Source organism: Tetrao urogallus, assembly GCF_951394365.1.
Source record: "Tetrao urogallus genome assembly, chromosome: 1".
Lineage (NCBI taxonomy): Eukaryota > Metazoa > Chordata > Aves > Galliformes > Phasianidae > Tetrao > Tetrao urogallus.
Genome location: NC_136813.1, coordinates 82,302,018 through 82,322,306, shown reverse-complemented (window position 1 = coordinate 82,322,306; position 20,289 = coordinate 82,302,018). Strand labels below are relative to the sequence as shown.

The 20,289-nt window shown below is 40.2% G+C and overlaps 1 protein-coding gene across 2 annotated transcripts; it reads left to right on the top strand.

Moving 5' to 3' along the window:
* Positions 1-13,106: 13,106 nt before the first annotated feature.
* Positions 13,107-17,841, top strand: DYNLT3 (dynein light chain Tctex-type 3; the record flags this gene model as incomplete). Of its 2 annotated transcripts, none has more annotated exons than XM_079549465.1 (5): positions 13,107-13,136; positions 13,651-13,692; positions 15,482-15,605; positions 16,922-16,999; positions 17,765-17,841. In XM_079549465.1, 5 exons carry the CDS (start codon positions 13,107-13,109, stop codon positions 17,839-17,841), a joined length of 351 nt encoding a protein of 116 aa, XP_079405591.1. The 2 variants fall into 2 exon arrangements, with proteins under 2 accessions (XP_079405591.1, XP_079405590.1); XM_079549464.1 differs by having other exon boundaries at positions 13,107-13,154.
* Positions 17,842-20,289: the final 2,448 nt, after the last annotated feature.

Genomic DNA, 20,289 nt, shown 5'->3' with positions numbered 1-20,289 from the left:
CTTGCTGTTGACCAAGACCCCCAAATCCTCTTAAGCTGCTCTCTAACATCTCATCCCCCATTCTGTATGTATAGCCAGGGTTGCCCTTTCCCAGGTGCAGAATCCGGCACTTGCTCCTGTTAATCCTCATGCAGTTGGTGATTGCTCAGCCCTCTAATTTGTCTAGATCTCTCTGCAAGGCCTCCCCACTCTCAAAAGAGTCAACACCTCCTTCTAATTTAGTAGTTAGCAAACTAGTGCAAATTAACTTCTAGACCTACATCCAAGTTATTTGTGAAAACATTAAGGAGAACTGGCCCTAAAACGGAGCCTGGGGCACCCTGCTAGTGACCAGTGACCAGCCTGATGCAGCCCCATTTACTATAACCCTTTGGGCCTGACCTGATGCCAATTGGTCATCCATCACCTTATGTTTCCATAACTGCATGCTGGACATTTTGTCCAGAAGGATACTGTGAGAAACACTATCAAAGGCTTTAATGAAATCCAAAAGCATCAACTGGTTTCCATTGGTCATTTAGATAGTGACACCATCATAAAAGCAAATTAAGTTAGTTAAGAAGGACTTTCCCTTCATGAACAAATGTTGTCTGTGACCAAAGATTGCATTGTCCTTCAGGTGTTTATCAATAACTCTCAGCATAATTTTGGGGCAGTCTCCCTTCTGTTTATAAGCTCCCTTCAAGTAGCTTGTAAGGGAAGGACATAAGCAGTGCTTACATTATTCCAATTAATCCATAAGTTGGGAAGGAGGTTCAACGTTTACTGAACTGGCAGAAAACTACAACTCCTCTGGAAACTAATTTGATTTTGCAACACGTTATAATCACTATAGCATTCTTTCCCTTGTATATTCTTTCCCATTCAAGAAGCTCTTGAATGGATCTGCTCTATATTAAGTGCTCAGATTTATCATTTGTCTTTAATATCAGAATAATACTCCATAACAGTGTGCATCAGTATCAATAGAGATATCCAAATAAATATATTCTGTAATTCTTAATTTTAAATACTGAAACACAAGCTTGAGATTCACGTGAATTTTTAGTTGTACCTTATAAATATTGCCTGGAGGGTTGGCGAATGAAAAGAAGGGCAAATAACCCAGAAGCATCCTGATGGCACACATACAACACTAGTAGCCAGAATACCAAAGTACAAAGAGAATTTCTGAGAAACCACAGATGTTTGTGTTTCTGTTGGAATAAAAAGCAGCTGTTCTAAAGGCTGGACAGCCATAGCTCTCTGGTAGCACTGGTGCATGTAAATCCATATTCTGATTTATTAAGTGTCCTTTGAGATCTGTAACAGACCACACGAACCAAGGGCTTTATAAATCACAACTACATAAAATGGATTTCTAAATGGACCAAGAGGCCTATTTGGAAGAAAGGTGAAGTATCCTTGCTATGATTTCACTGGTGACTTCAATCTTCTGCTCACATTTGCATCACTGTAAAGAATGATCCCACAAGGGTCCCTGGCTGCGGCTCTGCAAGGAATTACTCAAGGTATTCACAGCTTTTGTCCAATCTTGGCAGCAATCTTGTCCTCTGGGACAGAGGTTTTCTGTCACGTTTTCTTCTCTGGGTCAGGAACCATGAACTCCACACACCAGCCATCAATAGACTTTGGCATTTATTGATATCCCGTTTCACACAGCCCCAGCATCTGCCAGATGCACAGAACTTGCACAAATTACTAACTGTTCAATAACACTAATGAAGAAAATTTAGTTGGCTTGCACCTCAGTTAACAATATGAAGTGCTCTGCAAGCTATTATTTCTCACTTAAATCTATGAGTCGCCTATCAGTACTTATCAAAAAAGTCACTTCTGCTGCAGTTTTGCTAAATCTGGAAGTTTTGAGTATGAAATAATGTAGCATGAAATAGAAAATGAAGTTTTTGAGAAACATCAACAGCTATTAAGAGCAAGGAGTGCACTAGGATAAGGATAACTTATATACGTTTCACTCCTAAATAACACACATGTAAGGAGAAGAATTTGAAGGCAAAAACTGTAAAGAAAGTTTGGTCAAGGAAGTTGAATTATGCAAGTATTTATCATCCAGCTGAGCATTCCCTGAGCTGTTTTCCAGAAGTATAATTGCACTTCTAACAAAGAGAGAGGACTTTTACTGTCATTGCTGAAGGTCACTTGGAACAGGTCTTTGTAAAAAAAACCACAACAACAACAAAAAAAGACATTTCAGCAATGCCTTCCAATGGTCAGAAAGGTATAGAAGCCACTTCTATTGAAGTGTCCTATTTCTACCTACTTTTTCCAGTGGTCTGAATTCTTCTGTATCCTGTAGTTTAAATGAAGAAGTTCTTGGTATTTCTGTAAAAACAGGTTCCTGGTCAGTTTTCAGTGGCCCATGTGACACTGATGTGCTTCTTTCTGCTGTCAGCATAAGGTGGGGAAAAGATTTTATGTTGTGAAAAAAAAAAAAAAAAAAAAGGCCTGGTAGGATGCACTAATGAACAATGAGGCAAAATATTTCAGGTAGTGTACGAACAGCTGCTGAAGCAACAACAGCATTTTGCTTCTTGAAATCATTCATCAGCTTTGTCAGAATTCCCTATTGAAAGAAGAGAGATTTATTTGAGCAGTGTTGTTAAGCAGTGTTATAAAATTATACATATTATTTCACTTGAGACAATCAATCAGTTCCTGCTTGGTAACCGTGTGGCAAACAAGGTTGAATGGAATTCCATACAACCTTGTAGGCCATGGTTTCTTCAGTGTGCATCATAAATGTCTGTGAGATCAGACAAGTAACTCTGCAATCTGGACCCATTCACTGTTAGGACTTCAGTTTTGGTTTTATAACAGCAGTATTAGGCTGCAAGTTAGTGTCCTGGCTTACTTGTGCAACTGTTTTTACTTGTGCCATGAAGAGACTTCTTACTACAAAGCCAATTAACTTTCCTCTGATAGGAAAAGATTTCTTTTCTAGCTTCATTGCAATTATTTAGCGTTCCTACCCTCCTTCTCCTCCTCTCCATACTAAGCAAGCGATGTCAAAAGCAGAGGATGGGCATTCCAAAAGTGTTGCACCCAACAGCAAAGTTTTGAAATGGCAATTATTCTTTTGTTTTGTTTTGTTTTGTTTTTTGTTTTTCCTTAACATTACTTACTACAGGAACAGGAAAACTACATGCCACAGGCTTAGAAGTGAAAAAGAGTGAACTGATGTTATTAGCTGCTCTGAGACAAAGCCATTTCTGTTACAGTCAGTGAAAAGATTTAGAAGGAGAGGTATTTAGAGAAAGCTTTTCAGAGTAATTACTGTGCCCCCTGTTCTTTCTAAAGAAGTTGTTAAAGGCAGACTTTGAGATATACTGAATGCACTAACACATCTGTACTTTCCTCACATCATAAAATGAGGAACCTAATTGCTTGCTTCTGCTTCAGCACACTCAAAACAAAAACAAGAAAGAATAAGAAGAACAACAGAATACAGTTATGGGTGTCTAACTGTGCTGTGTTTGAATCAGTGCCCAGAATGAAACTAAGGGAATGGTTGTGGAGCCCCCAGCACTGTGTGTGCATTTACTCTTATTTGATGTTTTCTATGGCATTCTTCACACAAGCATGAACAATGCCAAATGAGTGAAAGCTATAGAACAAATCCTGCATAAAGAAACATTAAGTCAATAACCAGGCACCCTGTGCTTCACTGTTCAGAAGTGTTTCTTGAGATAACAATGAAGGAACCTTTTAAATAACTTAAAAATATGAAAAACTTGTGAAACACAAACTGGTAGCACAACACAGAATTTCATCCTAAGTGTAACCAAGGTAATGCTCAAAATTACTTACCACCTTACTTCAAAATAGCAAGCTGCAGTTCTATCACTTAGCAAATCCATTAGTAAAATATCTATATTTTTTGAATGTTTTACTGCAAATAGTTTTAATGGGCCTTAGAAAATACAGAAAGATGTCAGTGATTTCATGAAATGTGTCCACTTGTTATTTGCCAAACTTGCAAAGTTTATCAGAAAGATAGCTCAAGTAACCTAAATGCTTTTTCATCATCTAGCTATCAATAAATAAGATTTGGAAATTTTCTAGATGATGAAGCAATTTAAAAAAACACCTTTAATGTTCCAGTAGACAATGAACAGAAGTATTCTGGTCAGAAACTGAAAGGGCATTTTTAGATCAAGTGATTTGGTTCAGTTTGTCCTTGACAAGAAGATAGCTTGGGAAGTGAAAAGCTGCATTCTGCATTTGAAACAGGATTTGGAAAAGCACCTCAGAAGGCAATTTTATATCTTCACAGCAAAAAAAAACAAAAACAAAAAAACAACCCAACATTGTACTTTAGAAGAGAATTCCTCACCCTTTGAAAGCTCAATGTCACAGTGAGAGTCACAAATTTGACTTTCTCTAGTTTGCATTATGTTTTGCTCAAAGCTTTTGTTCGCAGTTGTAGTCTTATATGGTTACTTCTGATAAGAGGAGATCTGTCATCTTGAATGAAGTGTTTCTTCAACATGCTTTATGTGACTTGCAAACACAGCCCAACTGTATTTTTTTGAACTCTATAAAAAGAAAACACTTTTTGTAGGTATTTCTCTATGCAAAGATCCACTTTTTTCTTTTTCCAAAGTGAGCTCTGCTGCTTAGAGTCCTCAGAGCACAATCACATCTCTCTTGGCTGTACCTCTCTTACCACACAAAGACCACTCTTGGTTCCTGTATTTCAAGTTCAGGGAAGCCCTCTAGTCCAAAAGACTGAGTTCCTTTCTATGCTTTTCTGTAGTATGTTGGACAGTATTTTGGACAATGGCTCTTTTGTTTCAGCCAGAATTCCTTTTAGATAGAGCAAATGTTCCTTACTTTGAACCAGGACTGACTGTGACAGACAAGGATCACTAACATTTCTTGCTGCCTAACAGTAGCTTCTAGTACACATATAGATAGTTACAGTATAGAAAGTTATTTAAAAATAAATATAGCTTCATTCCTGAGGAAAGAGTTCATGTTTGGTTTAAAGGTAATGTTAGTACAATAACTGGCAGCTGCTGAAAGATGAAAGTTGCTGTTTGTGACTTTTTGTGCTCTTCATCAGTGATGTTTTGCCCTCTCCCTTGTTTGGATTCCTGACCTCTAAGCAAGCCAGTTCAGTTAGAAAACAAGCAGAAAGTTACCCAGCTGTTGTAGCTGCCAATTTAGTGAGGAACATCCTAAGAGAGTAGAGTCAAAGGAGCAGCAGAGCCCGTGCCAGGGAAGGCAGGATTGTGCTACAGAGGAAAAACAGAGGGAAGAGGGGCTTGGCCGCTCCTTAGGTTCTTAAGGGCACCGAGTCTTCTGAGCAGATCAGCTGTCTTGTGGTCTTGAGGGTCTTGTGGTGTTTGCTCCACCTTAAAAGTAATGTGGTTTGGTGGTTGGTTTTGTTGTTGTTGTTGTTGATGCTGTTGTTGTTTTCTTTTCCAAACAACAAAATGATAAAATCACTAAAATGTAAATGTATCCATGTAACATTCTTGACAGTGTTTAACTCATCATTTTGTAGTGGTACAACTGTTTACAACCAATATCAGGAATGCATCCCTGCAGTCTTAAAATGGATATTTTCACCACACTGAAGAAAAAATAGCTTAGAATATAAGTGCTCTGGTCATGGAAAAGAATGACATGTTTTATTTAACTTTCATACAATTAAAGTCTTCCATTCAGTAATGGATAGCAGTGTGCCTGCTTTTAGCAGCTGATACCACAGCATTTCTAAATTATAAAAGACTGAGATGGAGAGTGTTTTATGCATAGTACACAGAGAAATTTTCACACAGCAGATGATGTCAAACAAATACTTTTAAAAACAGTTCTTATTTTTATTTAAATATTTATACACCATAAAACTTGTAGGCTCCAAACTTGCATGTTGTAGGAGTTTTTGGACAAAAAGCACTCATAATTTACAATCCTTCAGCAGCGTTATGATTGCTTGTATAACATTAAAAACAAAAATGTATTCTATGCATTTTAAGACATTATTCTATGATTTATCAGGAGTAAATGAAGAGTTAGAAATATACAAACAGACTGTCTTATTAGATTTCTATGTTTACCCAATTAATAATTCACTAGTCATTATATTTATCACACATTACCTTTTCCAGAAGACCTGACAAATAGAACAGCTGTCTCAGAAAGCACTTACATTTATGAGACTTCACGCTAATAGCTTTACTAAGGCTGTATAGTTCTCTGGCTTAGAAGGCTTCCCTTGTACCTGAGTGAAGCAAATAAACACTGAGAATTTCAGTAAAGGGACCTCACGCTGTTCATGAACCATCTGTAGCAAATTTGGTGAGTAGAAGGAAGACATCTAATACATTTTGAAGAAATAGATCAAGATAAAATCTAAACTGAACTCTCCATGGGCCTCTGCTGGGTTGCAGGGAACTTATGCTCCGCGCCTTGAGCACCTCCTGACCTCCTTCTGCACTGACCTTGGTGTCACCTTCTCTATTTTCTCTCTCTTACAGCTGCCATACAGCTTTTTTTTTACCATTTCTTAGTATGTTTTCACAGAGCTGCAAGAAGCTTGGCTGACGGGCTCTGGCTTTAGCCAGAGATAGATCACTGTTGCATGGCTGGAATTGGTTCTTGCATAGAAAATGGGCAGCTCTCTGCTTGGCAGAGATCTTGACAAAATAGGGGTCTGGGCAATCACCAACCACCGAAAATTTAACAAGAGCGAGTACCAGATTCTGCATCTGAGCAGGATAGCCCTGGATCTATATACAGACTGGGGGATGAGAGGCTGGAGAGCAGCCCCACAGAGGTAGGGATCTAGGGGTTCTGACTGATGGCAAGTTGTATCTGAGCCAGCAGTGTGCCCTGGCAGCCAAAAGGCCCAACTGTACCCGGGGGGAGCAGCAGGGCCAGCACTGACACCGGGCAAAGGGAAGGGTTGTCCCCTCTGCTCTGTGCTGTGTGGCCCCACTTCCAGCACTGTATGCAAGTAGGTTTGGGTGCCACAACGTAAGGACACAAAGCTGTTAGCACGCCAAGGAGGGCTGCAAGCATGGTGAAGGCTCTGAGGGCAAGGTGTGGGAGGAGCAGCTGAGGCCCCTCTCGGTGTGTGGGCCCAGAGCAGAGGAGCTGAGGGGAGGCCTGATGGCAGCTGCAGCTCCTCACAGGGAGCGGAGGGGCAGCGCTGAGCTCTGCTCGCTGTGACAGAGAAAGGGCCCGAGGCAAAGTTGTTTGGTCACATATTGTTTTGTTCCTCCACAAACACCAAAAGAAACATACTGCTTTTAGTGAGCAGGTGACCCATTCCAAGAAATGACATTTTGAAATCTGAATTTCTGCCCAAACTGCACAGTCTGAAATGTCAGCTTTTCCTACAAAATAGCTACTGAAAATGTTGATCAGCATGTACTCCAAATGCAATATGTTTGTACAGTTGCCTGTGCGCCAGGACATGACACTGTTCTGTCAACTTCATGCTAGAAAAACTTTGAAATCTCAGGAAGGAAACAAGTGCCTTTTCCCCTTCCAGCTCAGTAATTTCTGTTTGAATAGTCGTGTTGTGTAGTGCAAGTGCTTCTGACCTTCAAAACTACAACAGCTGCAGCATAAGTTTGAGAGAAGCCTTTTTAAGAAATTCAACTCAAGCTGGAAAGCATCCTAAATAACAAAATGGAGTCTTATAACTGAAACTCCTAAAAATCTAGTAGTTGTTTGCTACCAAATGATTTGTTAAAAAAGTAGAATATTTTGCATATCAATACATTAAGAAAGGAATTCTTATTCCTTCAAAAGCTCACAGTTATATATATAAGGTATATAATGTCTTATTCCTATCAAAAGCTTATATGATACTTTGGAAGTATCATATTATATCAGGACACATACTTTCAAAGACAAGCAGCTCATGAAGCACAACTTAATGCATGATGCAAGTAAGCATTTACTTTAGTTTGAGCTTTTAGTTTGTTCCTTTGGAGATACATCACTCAATGCCCAGAGAGGTTGTGGATACTCCATCCCTTGAGGTGTTCAAGGCCAGATTGGATGGGGCCCTGAGCAGCCTGGTCTAGTATTAGATATGGAGGTTGGTGGCCCTGCCTGCAGCAGGAGGATTGGAGCTTCATGACCCTTGAGGTCCCTTCCAACCCAACCCAAGCCATTCTATGATTCTATGATTCTATGGCTGACCATTTGCTTTTACAGAGTATATTTTAACTGTCTATTTAAAAAATATGTAGGATCTGAAAATTCTGTGTACTTAGAAGAGATAGCTAACTTGGGTAATCAATTCTACTTCATTCGCATCTCAAACACATCATGTAAGCTATGCTTAGGAAAAAAAAAAAAGACTAAAAATCCAAGTAAAATTAACCATAAAATAGAATGAAGATTTCATGTACAGTGATGTCATAACACTACTGTTATTGTTTTAGTTCATTTAAATGAGTAAGTCTGTACAGTGGGTGCTGTGCAAACTTTCTAGCACTGGAAAATTATTCTATCTTGATGTATGTCTTAAATACTGACCACAGAGAACAAAAACTGAGCACATATAACACTGTCAACTCATCGAGTTTAACACTAAAATTGATGGTGTACAATTGATGATTGTCCTATCTCAAAGCTTATCTGAAATCATGTGAGTCTTTAAGGAAGCCAGCAAGTAGTTGCAATGCAGCCACTCCAGTTCAGACACTGGCAGCACAGCTGTGCCAGCAAACACTACACTCTCCACAGCCCAGCTGACTTGCAGCAGGTCACTGCAGCCACTGCAATGCCATCTCCACACCTTTCCCCACTGTGCTGCAACAAGGCACATCTCCATGCTGCACTCAATCATGATCACAACATGATTTTCCAACACTTTGATGATTCAAAAAATAAGGAAACTGCCTTGATAGACCATTTGTAGCTATGGAAATAGTGATACCTCTGATAATTTTTTAAACAATTGTTGAGTGGGCATTTAGCTCTTCAGAGGAGTTTGAGTAAGTCACTGCACTGACTATTAAAACAACTAATATTAGAACAACTCTCAGAAAAAAAAAATAATCAGGAAAGTAAATCATTTAAGCTTCTACTGAGGCATGCAGCCATGGTCTGGCCAACATAAAAACTGCTGTAGAGATTAGGCCAGGCATCCATCTACTCCACTGCTCCATTCCTGGCAGTAATAATTAGTGATGCGTAGGAAGAGAGCAAGAATAAAAGCAGCACACGCTGATTCTTCCTCCAGCAAGTGGCCACATGTCGCTTAGGAACTAAGTCAGAAGAATTAAATACCAGAATTGAACTGATTTTGACTTTATGGTTTAAGGTAGATAATGAAGGATTAAAATGTTTGCAACAGCTGAAGGACGAAAACACAGGAAGCAAAAAAGAAGCCATACTATTTTACCTGCATGGAATTCACATTTTTACTCTGCTCAAGCAGTGGTGAATCTTTACAACCCGTGCTATCTCTCCAGTATGCCAAATCCTCTTCAAGTATTTGCATTTTAATCAAGGAATGATTTGAGCTGCTCTGTTTATTCTCAGTCTTCTAGGAGCTGTGTTCTGCATCTGAATGATGAAAGCCTCCATTACATTTGAATTTAGGCTTGTATTTCTGCACCACTTCTTTCAGCACTTTTCATATTTCCTATTACAGTGCACAGAGCTAATTATACTGCACTCCATTTGCATTTTCCAGCTCACAATTCACAGCAATGCAATAAAAAATTAAGCAGAGTAGAGTAGTCAGGTAACTCCCCTTGAAAAGCGTACGGTTCCTTGTTCTGATTTATCATAACTCTTGTGAAATTAGTAGTTGCATTACTAATTCCCAGGAAAAGTAATATATATATATATATATATATATATAAAGGAAAATATATTGGTGTTTATCAAAATTCTGTCAAAAATGAGTTTGTTAAGGAAGGAAGGGAGAAAGGGAGGGAGGGAGGGAGAGGAAGGGAGGAAGGCAGGAAGGCAGGAAGGCAGGCAGGAAGGCAGGAAGGCAGGAAGGCAGGAAGGCAGGAAGGAAGGAAGGAAGGAAGGGAGGCAGGGAGGCAGAAAATAACTACTCGGGAGCTAAATTATTGTAAGTCTAAAACTAACTCAAGAGATGATTTAATATCTCCTGTTCCTCTACAGGAGAATGCAGGCTAGCTGGATGCCTGGTGGATGTTATCTAATGTGTTACTGATCCAGCAAAGATGACTGAAACACCTGGTCTGTTTCAGTGCTTTATTACTCATACTTAGATTTTTTTTTTCCTACTAATATTTGAAATATATCTCCTTTACTTCAAATTAAACCTATCATTTCTTTTCCTATCTTTTATCATGCATTGGCCTGTTAATCATCCCCTTTAGAGAACTGCTGCACGTTGAGACACCTACTGGGTGAACAGGCTGGGGAAGAGACAGACAGAAAACAAACACTGCTCCTCCACAAATCACATTTTCTAAGCTTCCTTCAGGTCTTACAGATTCCAAAAGAAATATAATTTTACTCACTGTCCTGACACCACACTGGGCAGAGAATTACACTTGATGCCTGGCAAACACCAAGAACAACATAATTGCCTTTTGTGCCTTTCATGATACTCCTCAGTGTAATTATTTATAACAACATCCTTTGATTCCTTACTCATATTTTGTAATTTTCTGTAACACTACTGCCTTAGCCTCCATTTTGTATTTGTGCATTTGATGTCATTTTTACAGACAATAATTTAATCCTGTCAGTCAGCATGCCTGTAACTTCTTTCAACATGCCATCATTAAAAGGATTTTATAAGCATCGTTTTTATTCCATGATTCCAGTTATTACCACTAATGCAGATTAGCTCTTGGAGAAAGGAAAGGGAAGGGAAAGGACGTCTAGTGTTTATTCCTCTCATTTTGATAACTCTTCATTAGGAGCAATTTGTTACTTTTCCCCTAGATTATGTATTCTTATTTTAAAGTTATGTGAAGAGCATAGCAAGATATATTTTCTACAAAATTTCCCTTTCATCCATTAAACCAGTGGTCCTGGTGAAGAACAAAATCAGGTTGCTTGACACAGATTCAGGACACATCTGTGTTGGCTGTTCACAGGTGATGCTGGGTGTTTATTTCTAAACACTCTCTGGATTAATACTGGTTCTGATATTTTATAGACTTCATGGAATCATTGAGGTTGGAAAAGACCTTTAAGACCATCTACTTCAACCCCAACCCATCCCCACCATGCCCACCACCCATGTTCCTCAGTGCCACAACTCCACAGTTCTTGAACTTCTTCAGGGACTGTGACTCCCCCACCTCCCTGGGCAGTCTGTGCTACTGCCTCACTGCTCTCAAAGAAATTTTCCCTAAAATCCAACCTGAACCTCCCCCGATGCTACCTCAAGGCAATTACCTCTCATGCTAGAACCTTACAGTTCTGTGTTATTGTTAAGGTGTTGAGCTGAGATTCTTGCTTTCCCATCTGTATTGGGCAGCGGGGGAGAAGGGTACATTTTATTTTTCCCCTTCATTAGGACACCACCTTCCAACTGACACACCAGTCATTCAGGAACCCCTTTTTCATGAAATCCACTGAGATGATGATTACTAGTATTTCAAAGAAAGTATATATTTGAATATTTCTAAACAGAACAAAAAATAAATCTAGCAACTATGTTTATTTGATAATTGCATCCTGAAGAGGCGAAGCCGCATGATCTCAGAAAGAAGATGAACAAGATCCAAGGCTAAGTTCTTTTTAGCACTGTTAGCTTTATGTCTCAGTTGCCAGTGCAAATACAATGCATGCTTCCAGTAGCTTTTATTTCTTTAAAAATAGACATGAAATTTTATCCCTAGCTTTGAACTCTAATATATAAAAAGGATATTTTGTTTTACTTATAATGGTTTCAAAGTGTGAAAGCCCAGGAATACACTGCACAGGTCAGAACAAAGAATTCTTTATACTGAGGTTTTTTTAAATGTGTTTTTCCTATGACTGTATCCATTTGTGCTTGTTCAGAATGATTTGCTTTTAAAGAAACTGAAGTCTTCATGCTCACTTTTCTCATCCTACTACATCCATTTGCAAATATTACACATTAAACCTATTTTCAGAGATGACACAGAAGAGCTTTGCTTTGCTTCCCTGTACTTTCATTCTTCTAGAGTTTTTCCAGTTAGCGTACAATTAGCACCAATCAACGCTTTTGCAAGGTAAGCATGCGTCTGTCTAAATATGTGCCACTAAAACTGATCTGAGGCAGCCTTGTTCCTCTACCTAATATAGTCAGCTTCTTACATGGGAAGACAGAGATAGGACAAAGGGGAACATTTCATATCTGAAGGAGGGGAGATTTAGATTAGATGTTACGGGGAAATTTTTCAGAGGGCAGTAAAGCGCTGGCACAGCTGCCCAGAGAAGCTGTGGTGCCCCATCCCTGGAGGCACTCGAGGCCAGGTTGGATGGGGCCCTGGGCAGCCTGAGCTGGTGGGGGGCAGCCCTGCCCACAGCAGGGGTTGGGGTGGGTGGGCTTTGAGGTCTCTTCCAACACAAACCATTCTGTGATTCCATGATTCTATGACTGTCATCATTGTTCTGGTTTAGAAAGATCAGGAGAATTGTACCACAGAGGTAATACTATAAAAAGAAACCAATAATCCAAACCAAGGAAAACACAGGTAAAATATTAAGGAAAAAAAAATCACGTTCAAGTTCTGCACTGTTCCACTAGGTGTCCTTCCTGTTTCCCAGGCAACATCACCGTGAGCGAGATCATACTTACCTACACCTATTCGTACAGCGCACCAAATAAAACCCAAGCCATTTCTTTGTAATAAAGTGGAATTAAAAGCAAGTCACCGCGATTAAAATCTAACGGCAGCTGTACGTCAGCAATTCACACGAACTAACCCAACAGCAGGGAACAAAGCGCCACCGTTCCCTGCAGAACAGCCCCCAGGCTCCCCGAGCGCTCCCACGCACAGCACGCCCAGCACGCACAGCCCGGCCCGCCTTCAGTCGCCTCCCCATGCTGGTGTCTCCCGTCCCGCAGCACCGCCCCGCGGAGGCGGAGCCGCGCAGGACTCGGAGGAGCCGCCGCTGCCGGAACCGCCGCCACCGGCGTCGTGGCCATGGAGGACTTTCACCCCCACAACGACGAGGTAGGGGCTCTCCGCCCGGCCCCGCCTCGCTGTAGGGATCCGCCGGCGCCGTCCGGCCGTGAGCGCGGCGCCGAGCCAGCAGCGGGCGGGGGCGCGGCCGGGGTTCTGCGGTGTCCCGGAATCTCGAAACGGGGCGACGCGTTTTTGGGGGCTGAGCGGGCGGTGGCGGCGCCCGGCAGCCGCCGTCGTAGCCGTGCTATGCTGGGAGACGGCGGCTCGTTACTGAAAGGAACGAGCGGCCTTTTCCCCCTTGGTCTCCGCGTCCGGATCTGTAGCCGCCCGTTTCTATTGGAAACTCGCAGGGACGTCACTGTCCTTGAGATCTGTGCCCTTGTCCATCTGTTTGGAATCGACGGGTGCAGAGAAGCAGATGGCACAGGTGGACGTGCCGGGTTTTCTGTAGAAGCCAGGCTGAATTCTGAGGAATCAGAATGCATAGAAGATAGGGTATGTTAGAACTGCAGGGAAAGTTTCTCGGGTGTGCCAAAAAATAACTGATGTTTATTTATTACAGATGATCTTCAATGCTGACGAGGCCCACAACATAGTTAAGGAGGTAGGTGTTAGTTCACAGCTTGTGCTTCAGAGAAACACTTTGTCTTGCAGTATAGTGAAAAGAGAGACTTTGATGAACCATCCCTGAGAGATTTGAGCTTATACAAAATATAAACTGCTATTTAAATCAAATGAAAGCAGACCTTCATTTGAAACTACTTTAAGCTTCACTTCTTGTCTTCAACTGTCTAAGGGGGAGGTGACAGAGGGAGGGATAGAATTTGCTTGTTGGAATGTTGAGGGAGGATGGTCACAGGTTGCATAGGAAAATCGTTGTTTTATTTTTTTCCCTTTATCCAGCTAGAGAGTAGGCAATCACTGGAGCAGGCAGCCTGGAGAAAGCCTTGAGCAGCCTTGATATCACATTCGGAGATGTAGCTTTGGCTGGAGGTTGGGCCATATGAGCTTGTTATTCTGTCAACATTTAAAAATATAGTAATTTTTGCACAAAAAGAGCAAGCTGAAAATGAGTAGCCCGCCAGTCTAAAATGCCTGATGACATGGTTAATGAAGAGAATACAGCATATTGATGTTGTCACCTTTTACAAGGAAATACTGTTTTTATAAGGGTACATCACCTAGAGGGCCTGTGCAGGTCCTGCCCTCCCATGACAGGATAGTGCTTCTTGAGCTGCTCCAGGTTACAGCAGCAAGCCCTCAGTTGTCAGGTGAACAACAGTTCAACCCTTACATAACTGGCCCTGTCTCGGGAGGCCAGATACAGTATCAGAGATTCTCTTTATTTTTACATCTGAGGCTGGGAGCAAAGCCAAGCCTTTCTGCCTCTGACCTAAAGCTTAACTAGATCCGAGCAGTTCTGGTATTGGATACATCTCTGAAAAAGACCAGAATCCCAGTAGCACCACTGAGTGCTGTTGTCCTGTTTTGCATTTGTTTCCATTGAGTCACTGTCTAGGTTTATACAATGGGATCAGAACTAAATTGGGTTTTATAGGATCTGGAACACCAATCTCTCTCATGGCATGTTAGTGGGAGGTATGTGCATGAAGTCTGCGTTATTGAACATAGCTTTGTTTTACTTGCCTATTACAAATGTACATTCCTTTACACTGTAATAATACAGTTTTCACGAGTACGTAATGCTGAATTTCAATAGGAACAGAGAATGCAATGTAAGAATTACTGCTGGAGAGCAGGCTTTCTGTTGTTCAGTCATTAAGTTTAACCAAGGATTAGTCAATCTAAAGCTGTGGGAGGATATGCAGTTTTCAGGAATTTTAGTGCTGTGGGATGCAACACTTAAGCATCTGTTGCTTTCACATCTGCCTCATCATTTAAGCTGGGACTTGTGTTCTGCTGTAGTGACTCCAGCTATCTGAAGATCTTGGAGTGTTGCTCAGAAACTGTGAAGGGATGACCAGATCAGAGTAGTACAATTTCCACTGCAGCAGCACGTGAAAGCCAAGCTGGAGAAGGCAGTCATTTGAGAATAAGGTGGAGGGGACGGGGGGGGCTTTAGTATTTCCACTGGTAAATAGATCCTGTGGTTTCACTTGGCACTTAAAGCATATGGCTAATAATTCCTATACCAAATTTTCACTTAGAGCCTCATTTTTCTCCGTGTAGTAGTGGGGTAAATACAAACTAAAAGTTATTTTAAAAGTTATTTCCCAAGAAAGCTCACTTTACTTCCCATTCAGCTGTTGATACCTGTTGAGCTGAAGTAATTCAAAGGAAGCCAGTTACTAGTTCTTAGATTATACAACACATTTTGAAGCTTCCTCTATTTACTGTTACTTTTTTTTCTCCCCTCTCCTGCTCTGTTTTAGTGCATAGAAAGTGTTTTAGGCAAAGCAGATTACAACCACAACAAAGTCAACCAGTGGACTGCAGCTATAGTGGAACAGTCGCTGACACATTTGGTAAAACTGGGGAAAACATATAAGTACATTGGTGAGTAGGAGTGCCTATCTACCCTTTTACAGTCACAGTAATTGCTGAAAAGTTTGTTTCAGTGCAATACTATGCTCAATAGAACAATTGTTAAACTGTAAGCAAAGCAGAGCAGATACTTCAACTCTTCTGTTACAGAGATGTTTAATAGTACTTGTGGTAAAGCTATGGAACATTTACTTGGGCTAAGCATGCTATCAGCAACACAGAAGATGCCATGTTACACAGACTTCCCTGACTTTTAAGCAATCCTAAAGCAATTATATCAGTGTTTTGGCATCAGTTCAGGAAATAGGTTGTAATGCTGTAACATAATGGAAAGCACAGCAGTGATATCATAGTAGCAAAGTCCTAGGCTGTAGCAAGTGGGGATAAGCTCTAACACAGCAGACACGGACACAGAAACAGAGGAAAGAAGCTGCTTACCCCTGGGAGGCCTTACATGGCAAAAATCTCCAGCAAGATATCCTCACTGCCAACCCTTAAATGAGGTCTGGGAAGGGGTGGATCCTGGCTGCACTCCTTCCAGTTACTCAGGTACATTGCATGCACCTGAGCTCCCCTGGGTTGGCCGTGCCTTTCCACGAGGTGCTCAATCACTGGTTCAGGCCATGACTTAGCATTTGTGCTACACAGATACTTTCTTTTTTTTTTTTTTTAATAAAAGCATTTCATTAGAATTATGCTTTTTAGAAGTACAGACTTTTACAAGATTTTCAGTCCTCTAAGCTACTTCATGTCCTGTTATTTTTCTGTGCATATCTGTGGAAGAGAAATGGAGAAAAGTGCATGTTTAAAATGCTATTATATCAACGCTTCACAAAAGAACCAAAGCAAATGTTAGCACCCTGGTCTGTTTTTAAAGTCTTCAATTCAAACTGAACATTTTTACAGTAGTTACAAGTCAGTTTAGAAATGCCCTATTGCCACATTCAGAGAGCAGCCAATGCTACCTTTGGGAAGCAGTTCTTGTCCAGTGTGACTTCTGCTGTATGGGTGAGGACAGCACTTGAAACCCAGTTCTGTGGTGCACCTGACAAAAGCTGTATCTAAGTAGTTTAAAAGATAGAAAGGACAATCCTATTAGCAAGCATTTTGTTAAAGCCATTGTCTTTACGTGACTAAAGATAATCATGAATCAAATACCGAGTTCTTGAGGAAAATACTGGGAGTGATGGAATGTCAAAGTAGGTGTTGACTTAGTTGAATGCCTCCTGACAGCCATATGAAAAAATAATGTGAGTTGGAGTTCAGAAAATGTGAACGATTCACCTCTTCAATAATGAAAGCCATGGTTTTATGACTGTATCTTTCAGTAACCTGTGCAGTGATGCAGAGAAGCGGAGCTGGTCTCCACACAGCAAGCTCGTGCTTCTGGGATACTACAACTGATGGTAGGCTTCCTCACATTAAATATTGTAGCTAAAGAAATGGTACCTGTTGCTCAAGTGTAACAGTTCGGTTGAAGTGTTGGAAGAGTGATCATAGAAGCAGTAGGTTCCAGAATTAAACCCTTGTTTACAATCCCAGGAAAAGTGTTTTGTTGACCACAGAATCTGTGTCTGCATTAGGAATGACTGCTTTGGAGGTGCTGCAAAGCAAATGTAGAAATGCCTTCTTATTTGAACAGATGTGAAAAAAAATGAACCCTCTTGGGTAACCATTGATCAATCGGAGAGGCAATAAAACACTGTTTTCAGTAAAAGTGAGCGCATTGTCCTAAGCATATCTGTCTGTCTATCTGCTGTAAAGAGACAGTGATGCTGTGAAGGAGAACAAAGTTTGGTAAAAATAGGAGCAGTATGACTACAACATGTTTTTCAACCACCGAACTATCAAGTCAGGTGATATATAGGCTTTTCATGTGCTTTCTAACATCTAAGTTAGTTCTAAAGTTCAGGGTATAATAATCCAGCTTTTAAAAAGAGATTCTCATCTCTTCCTGGTATTTAGGTAGTAAACAATGTCCAAATTAGTACAAATGTTTTGAGGAATTTAGTCTAACTAGAGCCAGCATGACAATAATAGTAACTACTTTAAATCACAACTGTGTTATTGCTCCTAATTGAACATAGTTTACGTTGAGATAAAATGAATGTAATAAAGGGGCTGGAATTGTATTTTTATGTTTTGTAACAAATTATAATGATCTCTTCTAGGGACCTGCACAGTGAGATGGGAGAACCGAACAATGAACTGCATTGTCAACGTGTTTGCTGTTGCTATTATCCTGTAGCTGACTGGAAGATAAATATAAGCAACACCGCAGCCTATAAAAAAAAGTTCCAAACACATGGTTAAATATTTCAATTAGTTGTATATGTATATATATATATGTTTTTTTTTTTTTTCTTTAAGAGGTGGTATAGCAGACAGGAGTTCTCTAGGGAGGGCATACAGTCTAAGCCAGTTCTCATAGATTAATTATTTGAAATTGCGCAAAAGAAGAACGAGAGAAAGCGAGTTTTCAGTATTGAAATATTCAGAAGTATGTTAATGAGAAGATGCCACAAAGATCAATAGAATTTACATCAAAGCTAATATCAAAGACACTATATTCAAGAGGAACATATCTAATCAAAGAGAAAGGTGAAAGGGCAAGCAAGACCTCTCAGGATTCTCGTGCCTTTGGGAACAAATTATGGATGCAGTTCAGAGTGCACATACTGTAAACAGTATCAAGTGCTTCATGTTTGATTAAATATAACTGACTTCTTATTGAATGCTGGTGCCTTTGAAATTGCGTGAACTTCACTCTTCAGTCAGGCTTGAACTTCTGCATTGAGATTGGATTCATACAAGCTTTCCTCCTTGAGGCAGAGGCTGACTTCACTAGGGCAAAGGTGCGATGTACTTAGGCCTAACAAGAATACTGATTTTTCTTCAGAATGGAGAATATTATATCTGTTGTCAATTGAAGAAATCAGACATTAGCATTGAATTCATAATTTGCCCTTCCTAAAGCATTCGAAGGTACTTGCATTCGATTTTATTCCATGACTTCATAATCTGTGACACGCACTTTATTGAGTCCTCCTGCAATGCGGGACTAACCAGGAGCGAGGGCAATAAGAGTTGGCCCTTATTTCTCCAAGTGGGACTTTGTTGTTCAGAGAGAAGGCACACGCATTTCTAGAGGCTCTTGTTACCTTTGAAACCATTTATCTTAAAGCAACATATATATAGAAGTATTTCCTACATTCTCTAAATCTAGAATTGAATCATAATCCTATTAAAATATATTTTAAGCACTAAGAATTCCCACCCTATCAAGATTTATGCAAGTTCTTAAATTTGCTCATCTGATGAGTCTTAACTTGAATTATTCCACATGGAAGAAAAGCATTTGCACAAGTATTTGCTAGATTGGGGCCTACATTTTTGTTTATTAATGCACAATGGATGTGATAAAGATGTATCAATACCAAAAATGCCTGAATGACTGCTGCCACTAAGTGGTAGCTATGTTAAGTTGTTCTATCAGATGCTGCTTAAGGATAGAGCTTTTTCTTCATTACTGCATGTCTTTGGAAGAGACTAGTAACTACCTAACAGCTACTGTAAGGCTGTCCTGCAGTTCTAACAGATAAGTATTAAAGCACTGTTATGCAGTTTAGTTTGGTTTTCTGGTAGCTGACTATTAGGACATATAGCAAGTGATCTGTACAAAGAGTAAGCTAAGAATTGTGTCATTGCTTAAATTGTGTAGTCATATAGCTGCTGTGAGACTATGTACCAATGGAATGTGTAATTCACAATGCTGTGGAAAAGCTCTTGCTTTGCAAACGAATAGAGTTCTGCTTTGACCTGAGTGCAAGTAAAATTAAGCACTGTAATGTTACCTTTGCCTTAAAGGCAAGTATAGTGTGAAGATATATATGTATATTGTACTGACCTTCAGATATATAGCAGTTCAACCTCGTATGGGTTAGGACAGCACTTTCTGAATGCAGTGCTGCCACTTAATAGCTGACTTGTGAAACTAATGAAAATGCAGAGTTTCACTGATTTTCAGAATTGCACAAAGTGGAAAAGGTAAGTGGAGCAGTGCCTGGAAGGATAGGGTTGTTGTAGTGTGAGATGTAAAAGTCGTGGTGGCTGTTATCCCTATTTAATGGGCGTTCAGGTGCTGTGGTCAGAAGTATTCCATACAGCTGTTTGTAACTTATTGAGTGTTTCTGCTTTACTTGAAAACAAGATGCACTGAGCAGGGCTATCAGTTTAACAAGGCTTGGTGAAAGTTCCACTGCAAAAGAAACCTGGAAAATGCTGCTTAATTGTAAGACCGCTTCATTTTTCTTTCTACCAGAATCAAAAACTAAAGATTTGCCTTAGCTGTATCTCTGCCTTGTGTGTTTGATCTATGCAAATGGCGATTGAGAGCAGTATTTCTCTACTTCCCTTCACTTGTATACAATAGTGAGAACTTTATTGTGGGAAATTTATTCCAAGTTGTGCCAGCATGTTAAAGACAAGACACATCAAAGGCTAATTCCCAGATGTCGACCGTTTCCCATATATTTTGTCAACTCAGTTCTGTTTGTCATGGCGATTCAATAGACAGTTTTCGTTGCTCCAGGAAGATTATTACAAAAGTCTGGGAAAAGTATTTGCATTTTTCATCATATCCTACCAAATTTGACTTCTTTTCCATCTTTCAACTGCCCATCCCCATGTGGGTACC